The sequence below is a fragment of the Canis lupus genome, chromosome 38, assembly GCF_003254725.2.
Source record: "Canis lupus dingo isolate Sandy chromosome 38, ASM325472v2, whole genome shotgun sequence".
Classification (NCBI taxonomy): Eukaryota; Metazoa; Chordata; class Mammalia; order Carnivora; family Canidae; genus Canis; species Canis lupus.
Window position 1 is genome coordinate 6,426,040 of NC_064280.1, and position 26,552 is coordinate 6,452,591.

Here is a 26,552-nt window from a genome sequence, read left to right on the forward strand (position 1 = left end):
ACATCCCAAACACACTTCCATGAAACCTTTCCTAACACCCCAAGCTAGAAGTGGTTCCTCTCTTAAGGACCAGAGCGCATTTCTCACCAACTTCTCTGTTTTCTCTCATCTCCTCTTGATTAAGTTAACCTCCTTTGAGTCGGGAATCAAGGTGCTAAGAATTTTCTCTATTTCTCAGATCGAACTGCCTGCCCTACACCATTACTACTTCTTAACCACAAGGGAGGAAAAAAAAAAAAAAACAGTTAAAATTCCAATCAAATGCGATTGTCTGCGTAAATTCAAAGGACAAAACGCAGGGAACTCAGAATGATGTCACTGCATCAACATGTCATAAAGCTAATCAAACCATAAGCCCTCGAGGCCAAAAAAAAAAAGTAGCAACCAACAAACTACATCTTCCCTAGCTTTTCATCCACTCTTCCTTCATAAAAGCCCAAGGTTCCCCCCATTCAATCGAGCCAAACGGGTATGGAGGTTCTGGCCCAAGGTTCTAAGCATTCGAGGGAAGTACCAACGACACAGAAACATCACTACAAAGGTCCCGCACGATCATCGGACCTATTTCTGGATAATGTTGCCTCACGACTTGATATTCAGGAAACCCGGCACGGGATCAACATTCTTAAAACCTCGCTCTTCAGAGCACGTTTCCTAAAACCCCACACCACCCTCGGGCTCTCCCCGCCCCCCCCCGCCCCCATTTCGCCCGGCAACTTTCTCCCTGAGGAAACTCCTGCCTTCCGCCCCCCGCCAAGAGGGGCTGTGAGGACTCTTCCCGAGTGACCCCATCTTTTTCCCGTTCTGACTTCTCTTTGCTCTTCCTGAGGGAAGGAATTACGGAAGGGAAAGCAACAGACCAGGAGCTGCAAGGGGCAGCAGGGATACTTACAACCACACAGGGCAGCCTCCAAGAGAGAGGAAAAAACAACAACAACAAAAACACCCAAACTGAAGAACACAACACAGCAAGGCGTCCCCAGGACCGGACGGTGTGCCCCTTTCTGCACCTACACACGTTGCTGACACTCGACCACTTACCGGCAAAAATGAACCAGAAAAGTCAGGAACTCCCCAGCTCCCTCTCCCTGTGGCGCCCCAAACACTGACACAAACGGCCCCGTCCAGGCGCACCTCCTCCTGTTCCCTCCTCACCTAAAAGTACAACTTCTTTTCCAGTGAGAAACTTTTACTCAGAGCCCCGGTTCTTTTGGGTTTTTTTGTTTTTTGTTTTTTGTTTTCCCCTCCATCCCCCAAAGGGAACCGGGGGGAGGGGTTAGGAAAGAGGTCGCCTGGGGGCGCCCCCCTGTGCCGGCCCTCCTCAGGCCACAGCCGTGCCGGACCTACCCCCAAACCACATAGTTGGTCTTCACGTTCTTGGGCCACGAGAACTCGCCGAAGATCACTTCGTCTCCCTTGACCACAATCTCCTTCTTCTGGATGTTGTACTGTCGCAGGACGCTGAGCACGTCCGCCATCTTCCCCCCCCTCGCCGCCGCCGGCCCCGGGCCAAGCCGCCGCCGCCGCCGCCGCGCCTGCCGCCTTCTTCCTCAGTCGCCTCGCCCTCCTCCTCCGCCGCCGCCGCCGCCGCCGCCGCCGCCGCGCACCAACAGCAGCCGCAGAAGCAGCCGTCCTCGCCTACGACAGCGGCTGGGGCAGCAGACACCCAGGCCGCCGAGGACCCCGCGCTGGAAGGCAAGGCCCCGCCGCCGGCTGCCCGCGGAGAACGCCTGACTGCGCGCCGCCAGCGCCGCCAGCGCCGCACGGCCGCCGCCAGGGGGAGCCGCCACCGCCAGGCACACGCCCCTCCCTCCCAGACTCCCACTCGGCACCGGGCCGAATCCCGGCCCGAAACTCCGAGCGCGGGGACACCGCGCCCACGTACGGCGCACGTACGGCGAAGGCTGCCCGCGCACGCGCACGCGCACGCGCACGCGCACGCGCACGCGCACGCGCACGCGCACGCGCACGCGCACGCCCCTCCCCCCGCCTCGCGACAGGTGCGCGCGCACCTGCAAGGAAGCCGCGTGCGGCTGCTGTGCCTGGGCGCGCGCTGGGCGGCCGCCGACGCACCTGGGCTCTCGGCTCGCTTCCTTGGAAGCGATGGAGCTTCGCGGACTTGCAGAGCCCTAGGGTCACCTTACCGACCAAGTGAGACCCATTAAGTGGCCTCCAGGTCTCAGTGATCAGACGAGCCCCTTTAGCAGGGGGAGGATGCTGGGGGGAGCGTTGGTTGGGCCTCAGGGTGTCCCTTCGCAGAGTGGGGAAGACCGAGCCCCCGGGAGACCAGCCCCAGTCACCTGTATCTCTTACCTGCTGTTTGACCTTGGCCAAGATAACGTTGTCACAGCATTAATTGGCTACTGGAGAAAAGGGGTTAGCACGCGAGTAAGATGAAAGGAAGCGTCTAGCAAATCATCAAAATAACATAAATGTTGGATCTTCCACTTCATTTCCTTAGATGATGACTTTTTTCCGACCTGGCCCATTCTCCCTGCCAGCCTCAAAGCGGTATGTTTAAATGGCTCTGTTCAGAGAGCCTAAGGAAAAACTTAGAAAACAGACTCCAACCTGTCAGAATTTGAACACTTTCGAATTACTTGATTTTTTTTTTTTTATTGGCACTCAAATGGCCATGCTGGAATCAATGAAATAAATTCAACATATAGAGCCCTTTACACCTTAAAACCTTAAACACTAAACATACGGGGCCTGTATTTTTTTTTTTTTATTCCCTTTACTAGAGCAGAAGGGGGGGGGGGAGGGAGAAGGCAACTTCTTTATTGTCATAACCAAAATCTTGACATGCTTTCAAAGGGATCCATTTTTATTATGTGCACTATAGAGGAATATAGAAGGGTGTGGTTCACTTCTTACACTATCTATAACCATTTTGCAAATGAATCTGAAAAATTGTGTCTATTCTGCAAGTGATCCTATCTCTGTGGTATTTTCCTGGATCTCACTGCATAAACAAATACTATAAAGAAGTTACTACTCTCTAATCTCCCACACTGTCTATTCATAATTCTGTCAGAGCACCCAGTACCACTTGACAGCCCTTATTTACTTGCCGGCCTCTTTCTGCAAAACTAAAAGGCAGTAGACCAGTGTTGTCATATCCTAGTGTCTTACCATGTTGTTTGGCACATTATTGGCTCCTAGGAAATGTTAAATTAATAAATGGATAGATGAGTTCAGCAAACTCAAGATTTGATGGATGAGAGAGTCAATAATAGTTCCCTCACGTGATACTTAATTTCATTTCACACACAAACAATGATTGTTTTAGTCCAATCAGGCTGCTATAAGAGAATACCATAGACTGAGGGGTGGGGGGCTTATAAATAACAGAAACTTCTTTCTCGTAGTTGCAGAGGCAAGGAAATCCAAGGTCAGGATGCCAGCAGATTCGTTGTCTGGTAAGAGGCTGCTTTCTGGTTCATAGACCTGTCTTCATATTGCATACTCACATAATGGAAGAAAAAGGGAGCTCTCTGGAGTCCTTTTTTTTATAAGGTTCTATCACCTTCTAGAGGCCTTGTTCCGAATACCATCATGTTGGGGTCAGGATTTCAACATATGAAGGGGAGGTAGGGTGACCACAAAATATTCAGTCTATTACAATGACCAGATAGTCTCTTAGGATAAATTTGAAGGTAGTGATTTGAAGGTAGTGATTCTTAAACTCAATGTAATGAGATATGACATTAGTAATTTGTTGCTTTGTTATAACAAAGAAATGTGTAGATCATTTATTTTTTATTTAAATCTTATGCAATTACCTTACCTTAGTATTAATTCAGTAATGTTGGTGCCAAAACACAATAAAAGGTGAGATTAGTACTAGAGCTGAAAATCTAGAAACTTAACTAGAAAAAAATTGGAAGATCAGTCTTCTTTGTCTTGGGTGAAAGCTGACCACGTTGCCAGTCATCAGTGCCTGAAGAATTCATAACAATTCTTAGTTTGAACTCTCCTGATAGAGTAAATGTCTAGCAATCAGGAGAAAGTGGTACATCTTTTTATCTTTTTTAAAGATTTTGTTTATTTGAGAGAGAAAGCACAGCAGGAAGGAGGGACAGAGGGAGAGGGAGAAGCAGGCTCCCTGTTGAGCAGGGAGCCGGACATGGGCTCGATCCCAGGACCCCAGGATCATGACCTGAGCCAAAGGCAGACACTTAACCAACTGAGCCACTCAGGCTCCCTAATGGTATATCTTTTTGGTTGAAAACCATGGATGAGAGATCATTACCTTAGAGTTTTGCCACTATGCCCACTGTTAACTATACCTGCCTGATAAGATCCTTTCCATTAATGTCCAAGTACAGTTATATTCTGATACCTTTTCCAGATGAGTAAATCTCCAGGTTTTAAACTAAGAAGGGCATGTTTAAATAGGTATTTTGGAAATGCAGCTTGAACTTTTTAATGATAATTTTGGAGGTACCATAAATCACTTACAGTATTTATCCATCTTAGTTTGTAATGGGTAGAATCTAGGATTAGAAGTAAATGTTACAAATGCAAAGGGTGGGGGCTAATTGTTAACTCACGTACAGGTAATCTATGGGCTTCAGAGTATAACTCTTATTGCCACCAAGGCCAATGGCAAGAGTAATAAGCCATGAAAGTTCAAAATTTTCTGAGAGCTTTGCTAATTTTGAATTTAGGATTCCATTAATTCTATTTTTTCCCTAAAGTTTGTGGAAGATAAAGATGTGGAGCCATGAAACACTTCTGCTCAATCCTGAGAATAAACATGCAACCTGAACATATTCATAGCTTATTACTAAAGGAATTTGGCAGTGTTCAGAGGGGCATCAAGGCTTTGGGTTCTGTACCATTTCCCATGTTTACAGTCTTGCTGGATTATGTCTTGGACTGATAAGATGCACACTGGAAATATTCTCAGCAATACCTGTGTAATTACCCCACTAATGTTGGTTCCATATCATCATCAATTTCTCTCTGCTATTTTGTTTAATATCATGAGGCATTCTGATAATCCACCTTTAAAATTGCCTTTTCCTTAAATAAAGCCAAACACCTTTTTAGGTGTTTTTTTTAATTTGTCCATTTTAGAGGTTACTGTAGAGGTTTAGGGATTCTGTTTTCAAAAGATTCCAAGGTCATGGGATAATTTACATATTATCACACCTTATACACACACACACACACACACACACATACACATTAATGCTTGAAGATTAGGATTTTATGATGAAGAGCACATATTATTTAAACTTATCATTTTTGAAATACAGAAAACACTGTATATATATGCATATACATATATACAAATTTCTGTTATACATATATGCATGTATGTATACCTTTTATCAGCTGGTAGATTTAGGTAACAGAAATTAGGTATCTGAACTAATTTAACTCTGGGAGAGCCTTATATTTTAAGGGTAAATTTGAATATTTGATAGCATAGCCCTCTTGACAGTTTTTAATTATTTTTATTCAAGAACCATCAACAAACAGAATTAAATCAGACACATCCAGGAGAGTTTCAGGGGTGTGTGTTATGGTTCATTTCCTAACTGAGATAAGCAATGATTAGATTTTCCTTCTTTTGGTAAAGGAAAGACATCACTGGATTTAGTGTTATAGTCATGGGTAGCGCTATGTCAGGGAAATGAGAGTATTTTATTGGAGGTTAGGCAACTGCCTGAGAAGTGATGGCTGATTTTTGTCAATGAAACAGTCTGAGTAGATTAGGGAACAGTTAGGTTTAGTGGAGACCCTAGAGCAGGTAACGGAAGCTTTCCCATGTTTTGCTGTGGTTTGTTACAGCTCTTAGGACAGATACACTTTGGCAACTGCACCTAATAAAAGACTGAAATAAGTAATAAATTTCCAAAGAGTCTGTACTTTTAGTGCTTATTCAGGCTTTTCATGAACAAAAAGAGAAAGAAATTTTGAATCTAGGATCCTGGGTACAAATATTCTGAGAGACTTCTTTCCACTTGAAAAGTATACAATCATAGAAAAATATTTTTATTTTTTTTAAGATTTTATTTATTTATTTACCAGAAAGAGAGCACAGGCAAGAGGAGCAGGAGAGGGAGAAGCAGGCTGCCTGCTGAGCAAGGAGATTGATGTGGGGCTCCATCCCAGGACCCTGGGATCATGACCTGGACACAACCAACTGAGCTACCCAGGCGCCCCAGAAAAATATTTTTGTTAACACATTTTGTTTATATATAATTAACCTAAGTAGATGAACCTCATTTTGCATTGTCAATCTTTCCTTTTTTTTTTTTTTTTTTTTTTTTATGATAGTCACACACAGAGAGAGAGAGGCAGAGACACAGGCAGAGGGAGAAGCAGGCTCCATGCACCAGGAGCCCGACGTGGGATTCAATCCCAGGTCTCCAGGATTGCGCCCTGGGCCAAAGGCAGGCTCTAAACCGCTGCGCCACCCAGGGATCCCTTTTCCCCTTTTACAAACAATAATTTCTCATAATAATTTTTTAAAACTTGAAGAATTCTGGAAAAACCTAATTATGTTTATTGTCCTTTCATGTGTAAAGGAGCAATTCTTTTTGTTTCCTAATGGCCATTTGGGGAGCCTTGATAAGAGTTTAGGCATTATTCTGAATCTGGGGCCTAAATTGAGAAAAAGAAAAATTAAAAATAGTTATTAAAGCAAACAAGAATTCTCTAAGTATTTTTTTAATGTACCTTTTTTTTAAGATTTGATTTACTTATTTGAGAGAGAGAGAGAGAGAGAGCACAAACAGGGGCAGGAGCGGGAGAAGGAGAGGAAGAGGGAGAAGCTGACTCCCTCTGAGCAGGGAACCCATTGCTGTACTAGATCCCAGGACCCTGGGATCATGACCTGAGTGGAAGGCAGGCACTTAATGGACTGAGCCACCCAGGTATCCAAGAATTTTCTAAGTAATTAAAGACAGGAAATATCTATAGGCAACATTGTAAAAACACACCAATAGACACCTATGGTGTTAGGAGCTGAATTTTTTCAAAAGTAAAGAGGAGTCTTTGCAGAATGGTTTAAGAATAGATGATAAAGCACTAAGAATTAACAAATATTTTGGTGATAAAAAGGAACATCTAGTAATTTGAGCACAGATTAACTGAATCTTCTTACAGATTATATTCTAACAGATTATATTCAAATTTATATTCTAACTTTACTCTTTTTGTATATTATTCACATAACTTATCAATATAAGATTTATAAATATACCTTTAGGGGTACCTGGGTGGTTTAGTCAGTTAAGTGTCTGCCTTCAGCTCAGGTTGTGATCCTGAGGTCCTGAGATTGAGCCCCAAATCGGGCTCACTGCTCAGCAGGGAGCCTGCTTCTCTCTCTCCTCTCCTCTCATGCTCTCCTCACTATCTCTGTCTCTCTCTCTCTCTCAAATAAATAAATAAAATCTTAAAAAATAATAAATAAATAAATATATCTTTATGTATGTGTGTATTTAGGCACAAATGAATATATAAATATACAAATAATTAACATATTTGAAGGATTTTTAAAAGATTTTATTTATTTATTTAAGAGAGAGCTAAAGAGGGGAGGAGCAGAGGAAGAGGGACAGCCTGATGTGAGGCTCGATCCAACGACCCTGAGACCATGACCTGAGCCAAAATCAAGAGTTGGACCCTTAACTGACTGAGCCACCCAGGTGCCCCAATATTTGAAATTTTTAACAGTAGCCTTAAAATATGTATGTTATTGTGTATAGTACATATGTATATGTATATATATTCTAAGATATATATAGATATTTACTTCAAAGAAAAATGGAAAAAGAAAAGCTTCAAAACCAGACTGTGTTGCCCTGTTGAAAATGTCTAATGTATATTTAAAGTATTGGAAAGCCGGCATTTTTACCGGCTTTTTATTTCACTAGGACATACTGATTGTAATTGTAAAACAAAATTAGGAAACAGAGGGGCTGGTGGAAGCCAGAAGAGAGAGAGAGAAGGGCCACTGGCAGGGGCACAGAACAATGGGCAGGTGCTTTGGGAGTAAGGCTGTAGGAGATGAAGGTCTCAATTCTGGGGTGGATGTCTGGCCAACCGTCTGGTGTCCGAGGGGAGGCAGGATTTGAGAAGAGGGCCTCCCTAGGACTCCAAACAAATCTCTAGCTTGCCCTCCCAATGGATATGCTTTCCAAATCCACACAGTCCCAGGAGGATTCACTTTCAGATGTGTAGTAACAATACAGGAAGCCTAAGACAATAGCACCTGTGATGGGCAAAATCCAGTGTGACCAGCAACATTTGTATGTGGCATCTTTGGAAGGGTCCTTGCTACCACTTTCAGGTTTGAGGTCATTTGGATGCACATCACCAATACAGTACAGCTTGGGCATTTCTCTGGCATCAAAGCAGTGGCCTACATCTTCAACACTTTCACTTGCATCTGCACCAGCTTGTTCCAGCAGAACCTCTTCTCCCCTAGGTTGTCTGACCAATAAATTGTGACAGAAGTGGTGCCGTGCAAGTTTTGAAGTTCAGACCTCAAGAGACCTTGAGTTTCCATCTTTACCAAATGAGAACACTACCCTGACAGAGATCAAGATGTATACATATTAAATTTAACATCTTGATAAGCAGTAATACCTCTTTTTTAAAAGATTTATTTATTTTTTAGAGAGAGCAAGAGTGTGAGCAAATGGAGGGAGGGGTAGAGGGAGAGAGAATCCTGAAGCAGACTCCCTGCAGAGCCCCGATGCAATGCAGGGCTTTATCCCAGGACCCTAAGATGATAACCTGAGCCAAAATCAAGAATTGGCAGCTTAACTGACTGAGCCACCCAGGTGCCCCTAATAATACCTCTTTTAGTAAACAGAAAATTGTATCTATTGTTTGCCATACATTCTTGTATTTCTGTGTAATTATTGTCATCCAGTGTAGTCAACCAATCATATTATCATTCTTAACCAGAGTAACCATCTTCTTTTTATTTTTAAAGCCAGTCTTCTAATAATTATGTAGTTCTAAATTAAGTCCATAGTAACCTGAGAGAGAAAACAACAGGCACTTAAAAAAATGCACAAGGATTTATGTCATTTTAAAAACTTTTATATGATTATATGGGGATGGGGTGCATGAATGGCTCAGTTGGTTAAGCATCCAACTCTTGATTTTGGCTCAGGTCATGATCTCAGGATCATGAGATTAAGCCCAATGATTGAGCCCTACATTGGGCTTTGTACTGAGCATGGAGCCTGCTTAAGATTCTCTCTCTGCTTCTGATCTTACCCCCAGCTTGTGCACACATATATACATACAGTACATACATAGAAATAATCTTTATATGATTATATAAATTTTAAAAATTTTTCCTAAATTTGAGTACAGTTGATGCACAAGGCTACATTAGTTTCAGGAAAGTAACCATCTTTTTTTGGTCTTCTGATGTTTTTCAGAAGACCAAAAAGAAAATCAATAATGGCTTAGCTATTTTTTTCTCCATAAGTGTGCATTTTATATCACAATTTTAAGGTAATAAAAATAAGCACAGAGACATATGTAATATAACCCAGAAACATTTGTGTATTTTGTTAATCTATTGCCATTCTAAGAAATAAGAATAAAAGATTATGTTTAGTAGCCAATTTTTTAAATCTAATTTTTACTTAGAAATTGCCCAGGCATCAAAAGATTAGTTAACAATTTGTCTAAATTCTTAAAATTAGTTAAGGATCTGGAATTTACAATTTTAGCTAACACATTAAATCCTTATTATTTGTAGTATTATAAAAATTTCATAAAATTTAACCTTTGAAAAGGTATCGGTTATTGTCATTTCATTTAGGATATATATATATATACATATATATTTTTTTAAAGATTTTATTTATTCATGAGAGACAGAGAGAGAGAGAGAGAGAGACACACAGGCAGAGGGAGAAGCAGGCTCCACGCAGGGAGCCTGACGCGGGACTCGATCCCGGGTCCCCAGGATCGCACCCTGGGCCGAAAACGGTGCTAAACTGCTAAGCCACCGGGGCTTCCAGATATTATATATTTTATTTAAATATATATATTCACTTATTTTATATATTTACATATATGTACACAACTATATATGTAATTTTAGTCATGCTATAGAAATAATGATAATTTATTTAACTTATAAAACCAACATAAGAAATTTAGGAAGTTTAAATCATAAAAAATTTAACCATCTTCCTGTATAAAATATTGTGTTGACATTATTATTGTTTTAAGATTTTATTTATTTATTCATGAGAGACACAGAGAGTTAGAGGCAAAGACATAGGCAGAGGGAGAAGCAGGCTCCATCCAGGGAGCCCGACGTGGGACTCGATCCCAGGTCTCCAGGATCACACCCCAGGCTGACGGCGGCGCTAAACAGCTAAGCCACCAGGGCTGCCCTGACATTATTTTTATACAGTAATTAAATGTAAAAACTCTGAATTATATCAAAAGCTCTTATTTTGAAACTAACTAAAGCTTTGTCATTTTATATTGTAACTATGTAACAAGGGCTATTCAGTAAATATGCTTTTCAGGGTTCACAAAATAAGCACTAAGAATTTGACAACTTTTTTCTTTTAGATGTTTTACTTTATCTGGACTAGCTATTTCTAGAATGAGCACATTATAACTAAACGTTTCTGTTTGTTTATTTGTTTGATCCATCAGTTAATCTTTACATTTTCCAAGAGACAGGAAAACAGAACAAAATGTTAAGGAGCCAGCTTCAGACAAATATTAAGTTGCTACTGTAAAATATAAGCCAATTTATATTTTCTATGCAAAGAGGGAGGAGAGAATTTGATACAGAAATACCCATTTTAACATGTACACACACAAAAGAAGTTTATTATAGTTAATTTAAGGATAACTTGGGCCCTTGACAGTTTTATTTAGCCATACAGTTGAAAAGCCAGCCTTGGGCACCTGGATGGCTCAATGGTTGAGTGTCTGCCTTTGGTTCAAGTCATGCTCCGGGGGTCCTGAGATCCAGTCCCACATCAGGCTCTGCACAGTGAGACTCCTTCTCCCTCTGCTTGTGTCTCTCCCTCTCTCTCTGTGTGTGTCTCTCATGAATAAATAAATAAAATATTTTTTAAAAAGCCAGACTTTATTAATCTTCCAAGTATGGATATGAAGGAGGGTGGTGTTTCCAACCTTAAATAAAATATTCTTTTTTTTTTTTTTTTTTTTTTTTTTGGTACACAAACAAGACAATTTCCTCATCAGGTTTTCTTCCTTTTCTTTTTTTTCCAAAGCACCTCCTAAATGAACAATCTTGTTCTTGTCAAAAGTAGCTAAAGTGGCTAGTATAATTCCAAATTTTTCTGGTACAGTTGTGCCAGTTAGAGAAGCATACGAGTTTATTGTTATAGTGTGAAAACATTAAGGAAGCAGTGTTTTGGCACGGAAGTGGCAATTTTCAATTGAGAAGACCCTGTGAGAACTGCAGTGTTCCCTAAAGATGGTACTCATGCAACCTCATATCTCTGGAAGTTGGCCAAACGCTAACTTTCACTAAACACAGGTTCAACAAACCTTCTGCTTCCAAGCAGATGAAATTAAACAAAGCAGGGGCACAAAGACAAGACTAAGAAAGAAGTCTTCATATATAATTTAAAAAACGGAGACTCATGGCAAAATTGGTTTAAGGACCTGAACTTCTCTGCCCTTGAGACTGGCTCAAGAATAGACAGATCTTTGCCTGTCCTTTTCTATAGATTTGTCCCCTAATAGACAACTAGACAAACAGACCACAGGAGAAAATGTTAGAAGACTAGCAAACAGTTTCACTAAGGAGCAACACCAATCTGTCAGATAACAGAAGGATTCCAGGAGTCTTTATTCCTAAGGAAAGAAACAAAATGAAACAAAAAGAAAAGAAACCCCAATGTGAAGGACTTCAACAGAATTCAATTAAGCATAAGCTTACCTACCCGCTCCAGGCATGAGAGCCTTAATCAGTAGGAGACATAAGAGATTTTGGATGTCCAAACTAGAGAGGCAAGAGTGCCAAACTGCGGCAGTGAAAGCCTCAGCTGAATCTTGGTGGAAATTTGACCTCCATCGTGACCTTCAAACAGAGACTACCAGGAGCACAGTATAGGAAGAGGCAGTCCACTATGGGTCCTGAGCAGCCCTGGATGTTTCTCCTAAGTATGGCAGACTATAAGGTTTATCTATCCATCTCTTGATCCTGAACAGTTGCAGTAGAAAGTCATATAGGCGACTAAATATGTCAAGGTAACTGCAACATGACTACTGCTCACGTTGCAGTAGATGAGGGGAACCAGTTTAATTGTATCATGCTATAATGTTTGCTGCTTGCTCGCAGAGTGCCGGACCTTAGCCGTGGGTTCTTCTCCTGTAAAGCCACCCACGGAAGATGCATGCTGGTGTCATTGGCCCTCCACATCTCCATTTGGGAACTGAGGCTCAGGAAACCAGTGCGAATATGCTGATATTCTGGCTACTGCTTTCAGTAATATAGCCCTTCATCTCTGATCCATAGATTTCATGTATAATGTTGTCATTTTCCGTGAAACTTACAAATTAACTCACCAGTTTGCAAGTACAATAAAATATGACTCTTCTGGGTGCCTGGGTGTCTCAGTCGGTTAAGCATCTGCCTTCAGCTCAGGTCATATTCTCAGAGTGGGGATCGAGCAGGGAGTCTGCTTGTCCCTCTCCCTCTGCCTGCTGCTTCCCCTGCTTGTTCTCTCTGTCAAATAAATAAAATCTTTATTTTATTTTTTTAAATAAAATCTTTAAAAAGTGTATGACCCTTCACAATTCTTGACTAGGACTGGGCAAATTTTTCTGTAAAGGACTGAATAGTAAATATCTTAGGGTTTATGGTCCACATATGGTCTCTGTCACATATTCTTCTTCATTTGTTTGTTTTGAAACAACCCTTTAATTTGCAAAAACTATTCTTACTGTCATAGGAAGGCAGGTGATAGATGGGATTTGGCTGACTCTGGGTTTGCTGTCCATTGTTCTTGACATATTTATTAGTCAAAGTTGGACATCTTGACTCTTTGCTATAAGAAAGATCCTACATTATTTTTATCTGTGCAGTTTCTCTGTAACAGGGTGTTAAATAGGACTTATTTTAGGATTTGGAGTTCGTGTTAGGTAATTTGGGGGAGCATTTAAGGATGTGGAGCTTTGCCCTGTATTGGAGCCTATCAAGAAGCAAAGATAATTTTATGATTGGGTATCCTAATTTTCTCTAGAATAGAGATGGACAAACTTTTTCTGTAAATGGCCAGATGGAAAATATTTTAGGCTTTGCAGTCTACATATGGTCTCTCTCTCACATATTCTTCTTTGTTTTCCTTTAAAAAAAAAAAAAAACCTTTTAACAATGTTAAAACCATTCTTAGTATAAGTATGTAAAAGAACAGCCAAGGCCCAGATTTGACTGCAGGTCTGTAGTTTGCCTTATCTTGAAGGTGGGAAGAAGGAAGTGAAGTTAAAGCTGTAATTGCAAAAGAGCAGCAGTCACTTATAGTGGTCATATGGTGTATGTGTTCAAATGTGATTACTGAGTGGTCTTATTCTGTCTTAACTCATCACAGTCAGATGCATTTAATGTTGATGCTCTGTCAAATTATTTATATTGGACAGAAGAACATACCGGCCCAGCTGCTGGTGCCAGTCCAGGTCTTGAATACCAAAGACAGCTTTTCCCAGGGTGCCTGAGTGGCTCAGTTGGTTAAGCTTCTGCCATTGACTCAGGTCATGTTCTTAGGGTCCTGAGACTGAGCCCCACATTGGGCTCGCAGCTCAGCGGGGAGTCTGCTTCTCCCTCTTCCTCTGCTCCTTCCCCCTGCTCATGTGCACATGCTCTATCGCTCTCTCTCAAATAAATAATCTTTAAAAAAAAAAAAAAAAAGAAAAAAAGAGAGAGACACCTGGGTGGCTCAGTGGTTAAGTGCCTGCCTTTGGCTCAGGACGTGATCCTGAAGTCCTGGGATCGAGTCCCTTATCAGGCTCCCTGTATGGAGCCTGCTTCTCTGTCTATCTATGTCTCTGCCTCTCTCTCTGTGTGTCTCTTATGAATAAATAAATAAAATTTTTAAAAAATTTCTAAAAAAAAAAAAGAGCTTTTCTTTTTGTCTGTGAATGGGTAGAGGGCTGAACTGACTTCCCTCACTGTTATTGTTCTGACTGCCCTCCTCAGATGCCCTCTTAGATACACACTTTACAGCAAACAGTACAAGTCTTCATTCTATGTTTAGCCTTCATAGCACAGTGAAAAGTTGGAATTAGAATCGTGGTCAAATCCCCATTCTATCACTATAGGTGTAGCCTTGTTTGTGTTATTTACCTCTAATTTTAATTTAATTTAATTTAATTTAATTTAATTTTATTTTATTTTATTTTATTTTGCCTTTCTATTTTCATCACTAATTACAGATACAAGTATTTTGTGGTGATAGGCAGTGTAGCGTGGTTATCGAGAGCCTGGGTTTTGGAATCAGACTACTTGGATTAAAAGCCCCATCTATCAACTGTATCACTTTAGACAAGTTACTTAATCTTTTGCTCTGGATTTTTCATATGTAAAATGGAGGTAAGAATGCACCTGCTTCATAGGGTTGCTAAGGAAGTTAAATGAAAAAATATCTAAAGTAGTTCCCAAGTAAGCTGTTGTTTGCTAAATGAGTTTTTATATATGAATTATTCAAATGCAGTATCTGACAAATTAATAAATATGAATTCTTTCCCTTTTTCAAAGTGCTTTTTGATGACCTCCTTGGTACCTGGCAAAGTGTTAAGTATATTGACTTCATTTTCCTTTAATGGAGAGAAAGGAAGAAAATGGTATCTTTTTTAGGCTCCAGTTGCCTTCATTTTGAGTCAGACCTACAGCACTGCTGAGAAATTCTCAATGATCCTTGGGACTTTCTCCTTTATCTTTTTTTCATTTTTCCTTCCTTTCGCCACAGTTGACCATGTTAATTGGGCCTGCTACATCACAACTTCACAATTAATCCCTTTGTCAGGCGTTTATAATCCTACTTCTACTATCACCATGACCATTCATAGCAATTTGGTCCCTTAAAAGTTAGCAATATCTTTCTTCTTGTGAATCTAAAAATCTGTATGAGTTCCCATTTGCTCACATATGTCCTCTCGATATTATTCACTCTCTATTAACTCTTTTAAAAAAGAGTTTAAAAAATTTATTCATTTGAGAGAGAGAGAGAGAGAGAGAGAGAGAAAGGAGCAGGGAGGGGAAGAGAGGGAGGCAGAGAGAGAGAATCTCAAACAGACTCCCCACTGAGCTCAGAGGCTGTGAGGCTCCATCCTACAATCAGGAGATTCACCTGGGCAGCCCAGGTGGCTCAGGGGTTTAGCGCCGCCTTCAGCCCAGGGTGTGATCCTAGAGACCGGGGATCGAGCCCATATGGGGCTCCCTGCATGGAGCCTGCTTCTCTCTCTGCCTGTGTCTCTGCCTCTCTCTCTGTGTCTCTCATGAATCAATCAATCAATCAATCAAAAAGTTTTTAATAAATAAATAAATACATACGTAAGAAGCCCTAATAATAATAATAATAAAGGAGATCATGACCTGAGCTGAAACCATGAGTCAGACACTCAACCAACAGAGCCAGCCAGGTGCCCTGACTCTGCCCTTTCTTTAGAAAACTTCTGCCTTCCATAAATCTATCAATATTCTCTTATGATGATTCCCAGAAAGGAAAAAAAGTATATTTCAAAGGAAAGAAAAGTGTTTCACTTGAAATTGTACTTGAAATTAGAACATGGATGTTTTAATCTGCTTTGTGCTTCCAGATAGTGTGATATTTAGGAGGTCAGACAACTTCTCCAAGCCATACTGTTCTCATCTTTTAAAATGAAAGGCTGGGGCATCTGGGTGGCTCATCTGCCTTCAGCTCAGGTAGTGATCCTGGGATAGGAGTCCCACATAGGGCTCCCTTTGGGGAGCCTGCTTCTCCCTCTGCTTATGTCTCTGCCTCTCTCTGTGTGTCTCTCATGAATAAATAAATAAATAAATAAATAAATAAATAAATAAATAAAATTTTTAAAAAATGAAAGAATGGGGTGCCTGGGTTGCACAGTTGGTTAAGTGTCTGACTCTTGGCTTTGGCTCAGATTGAGATCTCAGGGTCCTGGGATTGAGCCCTGCATTGGGCTCTGTGTTCAGCATGGAGTCTGCTTCAGATTGTCTCTCCCTCTGTCCCTCCTGCTCATGCTCTCTCTCTCTTTAAAATAAATACATAAATATTTTTAAAATTTAAAATGAAAGGACTGAATGCTGTAAAATGGATTCTGAGTTGATTCATTGATTTCTATAATTGGTGATTGGCAATGTTTAGAAATTTTCTAGAGAAAAGTAATTGAATGCTCTTGAATGTAAACCTTTATTTTGGAGGAACCATAAAGACATGAGTAATTTTGAACAAAGAGCTAGTGAAAAGTTGAACAATGTTCTTATCTTTGATAAAAACAGTTGGATATTGTATTAGCATTCTCCAAAGAAATAGGAAATATGTTATCTTATAAGGAATCCGCTGATGGGATTATGGAGGCTGACAAGTCCAAAATATATACAGCTGATGTCCCAGATCAAATGCTGTCATGCAGGAAGATCCAGTGTTCCATTATGAAAGCCATCAAGCAGGGGAATTCTCTTACAGTCAGCCTTTTGCTCTATTCAGGCCTTCAACTAATTGGATGAGGTCCACCCACATTATGGAGGGCAATCTGCTTTACTCAATCTACCAATATAAAATTTTTAAAAGACTTTATTTATTTATTTATTTATTTATTTATTTATTTATTTATTTATTTGACAGACATTGAGAGAAAGAGAGAGAGAATAAGCAGGTGGAGCAGCAAGTAGAGCGAAAGGAAGAAGCAGGCTTGCTACTGTGCAGAGACTCCAATGTGGGCCTCGATCCCAGGACCCTGGGATCATGACCTGAGCTGAAGGCAGATGCTTAGCCAGCTGAGCTACCCAGGCATCCCTACCAATATAATTGTTGCTCTCATCCAGAAACACCCTCACAGAAACACTCAGAATGATGTTTGAATGAATATCTGGGCATCTCATGCTCTAGCCCAAGGTGACACATAAAATAAACCATTACAACTTTTTTCAGAATTGACTTAAGCTATGAAAATGCACACAATATGTGTCTCCTAGCACAAATTGTACCTCTACTGATTATTGTTTCAAGATTCTCTAAGAAATATCAGAGATCTGTTGGAAATAAGGGTGAAAGAAGATGGTCTGATCTCTATTTGGTTGGTTACTGGTGAATGAATTTTTTTAATGAATTAAAAAAAAAGAAATACTGCATTTCCAACAGGAAGAAGCAGCAAAGCCAATTCAATCAAAACTTTCACAACAGCAAGAATATCTAATGAATAGCCTTATAGCCTTTGCCAAGCAAAGAAAATTAAGGATGGGGGGTTAGAACAAGGCACATGACAAAAGAGGATTTGTTGGTTTGATTGCTCCTTCAATGCAGAGTTTGCAATATAGAAACAGAGAAACTACTCTGGCTTGTTTATTAACCAGCACATTAAAATAAAGAACGTGGCTAAATTCCAAATCAAATTATATCAGAAGTATTTTAATTTTTTTTTTAATTTGTATTTATTTATGATAGTCACAGAGAGAGAGAGGCACAGAGACACAGGCAGAGGGAGAAGCAGGCTCCATGCACCGGGAGCCCGATGTGGGATTCGATCCCGGGTCTCCAGGACCGCGCCCTGGGCCAAAGGCAGGCGCCAAACCGCTGCGCCACCCAGGGATCCCCCAGAAGTATTTTAATAGGAAGTATGTAATATCTTTTGTCTTCTTCCCTACCACTTAGAAACTTCTTCCCCTTTCTTCCTCATCCTCCTCCCACATCCACCTCATCTAGCTAATTCCTATTCTTGTTAAAACCTTGAGTTGGAATTTACTTCCTCTGGTATACCTTCCCTAATCCTCAAATTCAATCTAGGTTGCTCTCTTACGTGTTCTCCTAGATTTCATGAATGCTAATACCATTTCTGTGTTAATCACTGTGGTGCTGGCATATGATAGGCACATAAAATGTATTGAGTGCCAGAAGAAGAGTTTAGCTCTCATCATTTAGTGATGAGAGACTGAACAGACAAGTGGACAATGGCCAGACTGTATATGACAACAGAACTCTGATTCCACGCCTTCTGCTGCACCAAATCCAGAAAGCCAAACTACAATTTAGCAAACAAACAGCTCAAAACAATGGGGACTTGGTTAATGACTGCCAGCTTCCCTATTTTTGCCCCCACGTATGATTTCGGATTAACCAGAGAAAGCCAAATATGCTCCCCAACCCCATCACATAAGATGTCCTGCTTCCATTTAGCCTGCCTCCAGCTTCCCCATGGCAACAGCCTCCCATCAGAGCACACCTGATGTTTCTTTTCTTTTTTTTCCCCATGACAAAGGTCTTCCACTCCCATTTGCCTCTGAGTTTCTGCTACAGTGGTAAGTGCTGACTTCCTTACTATAGCAAACTGTTAATAAATAGCCCCTGTTTGAGGGTGGCTGGGTGGTTCAGTCGGTTGGGCATCAGGTCAGTTTAGGTCATGATCCTAGGACATGGGATCAAGTCCTGCATCAGGCTCCCTACTCACCGGGGAGTCTGTTTCTCCCTCTGCCCTTCCCCCTATTCATGATCTTTCTCCCTCCCTCTCTCTCTCTCTCTCTCACTCTCTCTCTCAAATAAATAAAAAATCTCTTAAAACAATTTTTTAAAAATACCTCTTTGTTCTCATTTGGATAGTTTTCATTTATTTTTACAGTGGGAAATTATTTTCTGAGCACAGACTGTTTTTCAGTATAATTATACTCTTTTTTTTTTAAATAGTATTTTCATTTTATTCTATTTCTGGGGTTACTTTTATTTTATTTTATTTTTAAAGATTTATGTATTTATTTATTCATGAGAGACATAGAGAGAGAGGCAGAGACATAGGCAGAGGGAGAAGCAGGCTCCTCAGAGGGAGCCCGACGATACAGGACTCCATCCCAGGACCCCAGGGGTCCTGAGTCAAAGGCAGATGCTCAACCACTGAGCCACCCAGGTGCCCCTGGGGTTACTTTTAAAGTTTATTCAGTTTTTAGTAATCTCTACACCCAATTTGGGGCTCAGACTCATGACCCAAGATTAAGAGTCACATGCTTTTCTGACTGAGCCAGCCTGGCATCTCAGGGTTACTTTTTAAAAATTAAATTATTTGGGGGAAAAAAATGGCTCGGGGAAACATAGAAAATGCAATGAAATACATGAAGAGTCCATACTAAAATGAATTTGTATTAAGGCAAGTAAGTACAAAGGCATAAAATATACATGATGACAAGAATTATAAAAGGAAAGGAGAACATCACAATGAAATGTTTTTGCTATATCACTAAAGAATTTGCATCTTGAAGTTTTATTCATAATAGCAGATTTTTAGCTTGATTATGCAGTTCCTTACTTCTGGAACCCACCTCACATATGCTTAATACCTTTCCACTTGAGTATAGATAACTTTAGGTTCATAACAAAATCATAATCTCTAAAACACCACATTTTAATTCCGACACTAAATGATAAGAATGGTGAAATGTAATAAGCAGTGTGTGTACATCTATTTGAGATATAATTGACATATAACTGTTTTAAGTTGTACAATGTAGTAATTTGATATATGTATATATTGCAACAATGTGTATTCTTAACATTATTTTTTTGCAATTCAAAAAGAGATCAGACAAAATACTAATGGCTAAAACACTTTGCATGGGATCCCTGGGTGTGTCAGGTTTAGCGCTGCCTTCAGCCCAGGGCGTGATCCTGGAGACCCGGGATTGAGTCCCACATCGGGCTCCCTGCGTGGAGCCTGCTTCTCCCTCTGCCTGTGTCTCTGCCTCTCTCTCTGTTTCTCTCATGAATAAATAAAATCTTTTTTAAAAGTTTAAAAAATAAAACACTTTGCACATTCTGAAATAGGAATTACTAGAGGATCTATTTTAAAGGAGCAAATGAGGGCAGCTCGGGTGGCTCAGTGGTTTAGCACTGCCTTCGGCCCAGGGCCTGATCCTGGAGACCCAGGTTCGAGTCCCACGTCGGGCTCCCTGCATGGAGCCTGCTTCTCCCTCTGCCTGTCTCTCTGCCTCTCTCTCTCTCTCTCTCTCTGTGTCTCTCATGAATAAATAAAATCTTTAAAAAATAAATAAGTAAATAAATAAATAAGCAAATGATAAAAGTATTTTCTTTTCTAAAATGGTAGAGTCAAATACCTTCTTTTCTATGACTTGTAAATTAGAATAGAAATATTAGGTTAATTGTAATGAGATAATTATACTATATGAGGTATTATAATAAAAATTATATTATTTTTCAAAAGACTGCTATGAATTTGTTTTAATGACTGCTAAATTAAAATATATTCTGTACTCAAATATAATGAAATAATTCATGCATTTATTAATTATTTATTGAATATATACAGCATGCTAGACCCAGTTCTAAAACCTGGGAATCTGGTGTGATCCAAATAATTGAGGCCCCTGCCTTCATGGAGCTGATATTCTTTGAGGGAACACAAATAATAAATACAAACACATAAAATGTCAGAAGATGATAAATGCTCTGAAGGAAAATAAAGCAGTAAGAGCTATAGGGCGTACAGGATGTGTTAGCTATTTCAAATAATATCAGAAAAGACCTCTCTGATAAGCTGCTTCATTATATAATAAAAGAGCTAGAATGGATTGAAAGGAGTTTGATTAGATGTCTTCCTAAATGATTGTCCTCTTCTTTCCCATATTTATATTGTTAAAACCACTAAATTTTAAGTTAGCTACTTCGGTATGAGTAATAAGATCATCATAGTATTTTTTCCTCTGAAAATTATCAGTCTACTGTTCTAACCAAATGTTATTACATTTCCAATTAAATATATTTATACTATGTTTTATGGCATTTATTAGTTTTAAAATGTACACATTTTTTGTTCATTCTGCAACTATAGTAAAACTCTACAGTTTCTTTTTAAGCTTTTCTTTTTTTTTTTTTTTTTTTTTTTTGTAGTCTCTGTATCCATCATGGAGCTCAAACTCATGACCTCGGGATCAAGAGTTGCATACTTTTCAGGCTGAACCAGCCAGGAGCTCTGAAACCTCTACAGTATTTTATTTTATTTTATTTTATTTTATTTTATTTTATTATTTATTTTATTTTATTTTTTCGTGAGAGACACAAAAAGAGAAGAGGTAGAGACACAGGCAGTGGGAGAAACAGACTCCCTGAAGGGAGTCTGATGTGGGACTCCATCCCAGGACTCCAGGATGACGCCCTGGGCCAAAGGCAGACGCTCAACTGCTGAGCCACCCAGGGGTCCCTCTACAGTTTCCTAAGTAAATTTTTGTAGGATATAGCATTGAACAAAGCAAATTTTCTTTTTTTTTAATTTATTTATTTATTCATGAGAGACACAGGAGAGAGGTAGAAACACAGGCATAAGCAGAATCCCTGAGGGGAGCCTGACGCAGGACTTGATCCCAGGACTCTGGGATCATGCCCTGAGCCAAAGGCAGATGCTTAACCACTGAGCCGCCCAAGTGCCCGAACAAAACATTTTCTGCCCTTTGCTGCTTTCATTTCCACAGAGAAGGAGACAATAAATATATATATACCTATGTACAAAGTCAGTTGGTGATAAATGTCTTGGAGAAAAATAAAGCAGAATAAAAGTATTATTTTAGGTAAATTGATCAGAAAAAGGCCTCTAAGATGAAAGGGGGATTTGATTAGGTTTAAGAGAATTTGATTAGATGCAATCCTATTGTATTTTCCCTCATGCTTTTGTATTATCAATCATCATATCATAAAGACTTAGATATTAGGTGGGACACAACTACCACTACAGCTTTTTTTTTTAAACACCCCTGAAATTTCTAAGTCTGTAGTCTGAACCAAATAATGTTACTAAATTATAAACATGAATTTACCTACTCGCTATATGCCTCTATGAAATTTTGCAAGACACATTTTTTATTCATCTGTATCAATAGTTAAAACTTTCCATCCATTAGGTAAATTTTTAGTCTCAAATATGATTATATTCACTAGTAAAGTTGAAAGCATAGTTCCCCCATTCATTCTCTTTCAATTTATAAGAAAAATAAGAATAAAAATACAAGTTTAGCCTTCCCTAGACAAAAAGAAAATAAGAATGGGCAAGGCAACATTGACTTCTCTGTTGGGAGAGAAAACACAAAACTTCAGAATGCAAAGGTTAGGAAACATCTATCACAAAATGCTATTTGTTGAACACCAGATGGCACTCTGAGTTAGTTATAAATTCATCTAGTGCAAGGCTTACAGACTGACCACCCGAGATCTTTAACAACCACCGGATCTTTAAAAGAGTAATTTGCTCACACTTCAAAAGAAAACGTATTTTCTGTTCTTATTCCAAGTCTTCTGACCCAGAGACTTAAGAACACACATTTTATGGATATAGAAATGATATAGAAGGAAGGAAATAGTGCTTGGCAAAAAATAAGCTTTTTAGAGAAATAATTTTCATTAAAACATACTGAATGCTAATTCTTCAGCAAACTGAGGTGGTAAACTTACCACATTTTTAAACAGAAGTTCTATGATGTACCTTTCATTTCCTTCAAAAATACATCCAGGACATATTTAGTTCAGGAATATCCTGCTCCCAATTCTTCCATACGAGTGTGTAATACTCAGTATCAGATTTTCCTTCCCCTGTTCACTGGGCTTAGAGAATTTAAATATCTTTCAGTCGGACACTTAGAAGTTCTGAATAAATCCTTAAATAATCCTTTTCATTCTTACTATTCTGATGGATATTCTACCCAACAAAGGTACTTTTTATTCATTTCATTCTTGAATTAGGAACCTGAACTATATACCTTCAGAGTAGAAGAACTTCAAATAATATCTGACACCTCCATTTTTTTTATCCCTTGGTTTCTATAAAGAGACCAGATAAGTTCTTATGGTATAATATATATATTTGAATTAAAATTTTTTTAAGTGGTTTTTGTTTTGTTTTGTTTTTAGGTTTAATTTTTAAGTAATCTCTACACCTAGTGTGGACCTTAAAACTCCCAACCCTGAGATCAAGAGCTGCAGGCTCCACCAACTGAGCCAGCCAGGTACCACTATCTTTGGCTCCTCCTCCCCACAACCTTTGGAATTTTCTTAGGGATTGGAGAGTCTTTTGTTATTCATAACAAGTCTCTGTCCCTCTACCCCCATTTATGTTAATGAAGTGATTCTTGGTGGCCCTTAGTTTCAGGGAGGAGCTGGCTATGCTTAAGGAACTTTCAGTTCTCCCCCCATCCCCTACCCTCCACTCATCAGGGGAGGGGAAGGCACTGGCAATTGACTTCAAGCACCAATGACAAATGATTTAATCAATCCTGCCAACAAGGACACTTTAATGAAAACTCTTGAATGACAGGGTTTTGGGGGATCTTCTGAGTGGTAAACACATTGATTTGCGCGGGGCTAGTGGTACACCTGAAGAGAGTATGGAAGCTCTGCCCCAAACCTTGTCCCAACCTCGCCCCATACGTCTCTTCTATTTGCCTATATCTGAGTTGTATCCTTTGTAACAGTGCTGTAATTATTTAGTAGTTTCCTGAGTTAAGTGAGTTTTTCTAGCAATGAGGGAAGGCCATGATAACACCACAATTTGTAGTTGGCCAGGAAGAAGTACAGATAGTCTGGACACCCTATTTGTAGCTGGTGTCTGAAGTGGAGGGAGTCTTACAGGACTGAGCCCTTAACCTGTGGGGTCTGTACTAACTCCAGATAGTTTGTGTTAGAATTGAATTGAATTATAGAACACCCAGCTGATATGAGAGCATTGGAAAATTGGTGGTTGTTTGGAAAAGCAAACAGTCCTTCTTAAGCCTTCCTGGGAAATGATAATACATTGTCATTTTTGTACTTGTAGAATGAGAAACTATAATGCTAAAAGGCTTCTAATAAATTTCAGTAATGGTTTCTTGAAAGATTTATTAATTTAATTTGGGGGAAGGGGTGAGGGAGAGAATCACAAGCAGACTCCCCGCTAAGCAGGGAGCACAATGCAGGTTGGGGGTTGATACCACAATCCATGAGATCATAGATTGATCTGAGCTGAAACCAATCAGTTGAATCACCCAGGTGCCCCTTCAGTAATGGTTTTTAAATTAATGTGATTTTAATTATAACTGCAGTGTATTTGGGAAGCAGACATAAGTTTGGTCTAAAATGCATGGGCACACAGAAATTTGTTTTTACCTTTTCAGATTGGGCTTTTTTTTTTTTTTTAAAGGATTTATTTATTTATTTGAGAGAGAGAAAGAGAAAGAATGAGAGAGAGCATGAGTATAGAGGGAGAGGAACGAGTATCAGGAGTCCAACTCGGGGCTGGATTCCCGGCTCCTGGGATCATGACCTGAGCTGAAGGCAGATGCCTGAATGGCTGAGCCACTCAGGTGCCCCTCAGAAGGGGAGTATTTAAGAGTGATGTAAAGTAAAAATATTATAGATCTTTATGAACCATGAATTTTATACCATGTTCAAAAAATTGGAGAAAAGATAGCGTTTTATCTATTATAAGTAGGACCTTGTCTGTATCCTGTACCTGACCAGTGACTGACATAGTATAGGATGATTGAAGTAATAATATTGTAAAACAAAAACAGAAAATGAGATAACACAAAATTCACAGAATTTTAACAAAATACCTGAGACTTTAATGAAATATCAGGCTTTCTCCAGGCTGTTTTAAGTATTGTCATTGTGATAGGCAAAAAATGGTCTTTCCCCCAAAATATCTAGGTCAAATCCCTAGAACTTGTGAATGTGACCTTATTTGGAAAACTCACTCTTTGCGGATACAATTTAGTTAAGGACCTTGAGATAAGGGACCCCTGGGTGGCTCAGCGGTTGAGTGTCAGTGGTCAGGATCTGGGGGTCCTGGGATCCAGGCCCACATCAGGCTCTCCACAGGGAGCCTGTTTCTCCCTCTGCCTATGTCTCTGCCTCTTTGTGTCTCTTTATTTGTGAATAAATAAATACATTTTAAAAATGACCTTGAGATGAACATGTCCTGGATTATCCAGGTGTGGACTAAATCTCATCATCAGAGACAGAGTAGACAGCAATGTGAAGATATGGGCAGAGAGTGAAGTGATATGGTCATAAGTCAAAGAAGCCAAGAAGATACCTGGAGCCACCAGAAGGTGGAAGAGGAAGAAAAACAATTCTCCTTTATAGTGCTTCTAGTAGGAACATGACCCTGGCAGATTTTGGATTTCTGGTTTTCCAGAACTGTGAGAAAATAAAATTCTGTTCTTTCAAATTTGTGGTCATTTGTTACAGCAGTCTTAGGATACAAATACAATAGCTAATCCTTGAGGGCTGACAATCACGCTCTTTTGAGAAAAGTTTCTTTGGAAGGAGAATTTAATAAGGTTCCCAGGTGGCTAAGGTCCACAGGTTGGACCCAGTATAGAGGACCTCCCATATGGGCCTTTTCAAGTAGAAGATCTCATAATTCACTGATCTTAGCAGTGTTAAAAACAAAACAAAACCCAAGAAACAACAGGTCCAAAATACTTAATACCTAACCTAATTTAGTTTCAGCCTTTCTTGGGAATATAATCTTAATAGTTCAGCTGGGAATTTCTGGGTGAAAACTAGTGAAGGATTCTGGTTGATAGACTTCTTTCTTCCCCAAAGATAGGTGACATTGTATTAAATAATCCTTTCATTTGTTTATGACCCTTGTCCCACCCCCTCTCTGACTTTTACTTATATATTTTTAAAGATCTTATTTATTTATCTAAGAGAGAGAGAGATCACATAGGGAGCTGGAGAAGCAGATTCCCCACTGAGGAGAGAGCTCTACGTGGGGCTGGGGGTTCGATCCAAAGACCCCAGGATCGAGACCAGAGCTGGAAGCAGATGCTCAACCCATTGAGCCACCCAGGCACCCCTCCTCTCTGCCTTTTAAAGCTTTCCATTTTTATGGCATCTTAGAGCTCCTTTCTATTTGATAGATGAGATGCTGCCTAATTTATGAATCATTGAATAAAGCCTGGTAGATCTTCAGATTTACTCAGCTGAATTTTGTGGTTTGGTTTGGGTTTTTTTTTTTTTTTTTTTTTGAATTTTGTTTTTAGTAGTAGCATTCAACCCTAGGGAGGGGATAAATCTGTTTTGAGGTAAAGGGGGAAAAAAAGTATGAGCTTTGACAGTTTAAGCAATTAAAAACACGTTGAAAAAAAACAAGTTGAAAGAATATCTAAAGATATGTCAAATTCTTTTAATTGGTATCATGCTAAGATATGAAAAAAACTGTAGAACTCAAAGGGCTGTCTTTACCCTTTTATTCTTGATCTATCTATCCTGGCCATCCCCCCATTATGTTCATACCATACATTTAAGTGAACAGCCAGCTGGCATACTTGTTAATGTGCTATCATAGCACAATTATGGCCAAAAATCATCACTTCTGTA

The 26,552-nt window shown here is 39.7% G+C and overlaps 1 protein-coding gene and 1 long non-coding RNA gene across 13 annotated transcripts in view; one reads left to right on the top strand and one right to left on the bottom strand.

Moving 5' to 3' along the window:
* Positions 1 to 1,702, bottom strand: part of CDC73 (cell division cycle 73) — a 253,926-nt gene extending 252,224 nt beyond the window's left edge. For 7 of the 9 annotated variants that reach the window (XR_007409217.1, XR_007409215.1, XR_007409213.1 and 4 more), the window contains exon 1: positions 1,348 to 1,702. Coding sequence is in view for 2 of the 9 variants with exons in the window: in XM_049107032.1 (XP_048962989.1) it covers positions 1,348 to 1,478 (131 nt within the window). In the remaining 7 variants the exon portion in view is untranslated. The remainder of the gene's footprint in view (positions 1 to 1,347) is intronic. The other 2 variants (XM_049107032.1, XM_025421034.3) reach the window with 2 other exon arrangements.
* A 296-nt stretch (positions 1,703 to 1,998) lies between these two features.
* On the top strand, positions 1,999 to 25,451 carry LOC125754571 (uncharacterized). 4 transcript variants are annotated; one of them, XR_007409192.1, is made up of 7 exons: positions 1,999 to 2,151; positions 2,462 to 2,511; positions 3,372 to 3,422; positions 7,542 to 7,667; positions 18,457 to 18,496; positions 23,097 to 23,191; positions 25,154 to 25,451. It is a non-coding gene; the product is annotated as an uncharacterized LOC125754571 (long non-coding RNA). The 4 variants fall into 4 exon arrangements; XR_007409193.1 differs by lacking the exon at positions 18,457 to 18,496 and having other exon boundaries at positions 25,154 to 25,450; XR_007409191.1 differs by lacking the exons at positions 18,457 to 18,496; positions 23,097 to 23,191; positions 25,154 to 25,451 and adding an exon at positions 12,329 to 12,735.
* Positions 25,452 to 26,552: the final 1,101 nt, after the last annotated feature.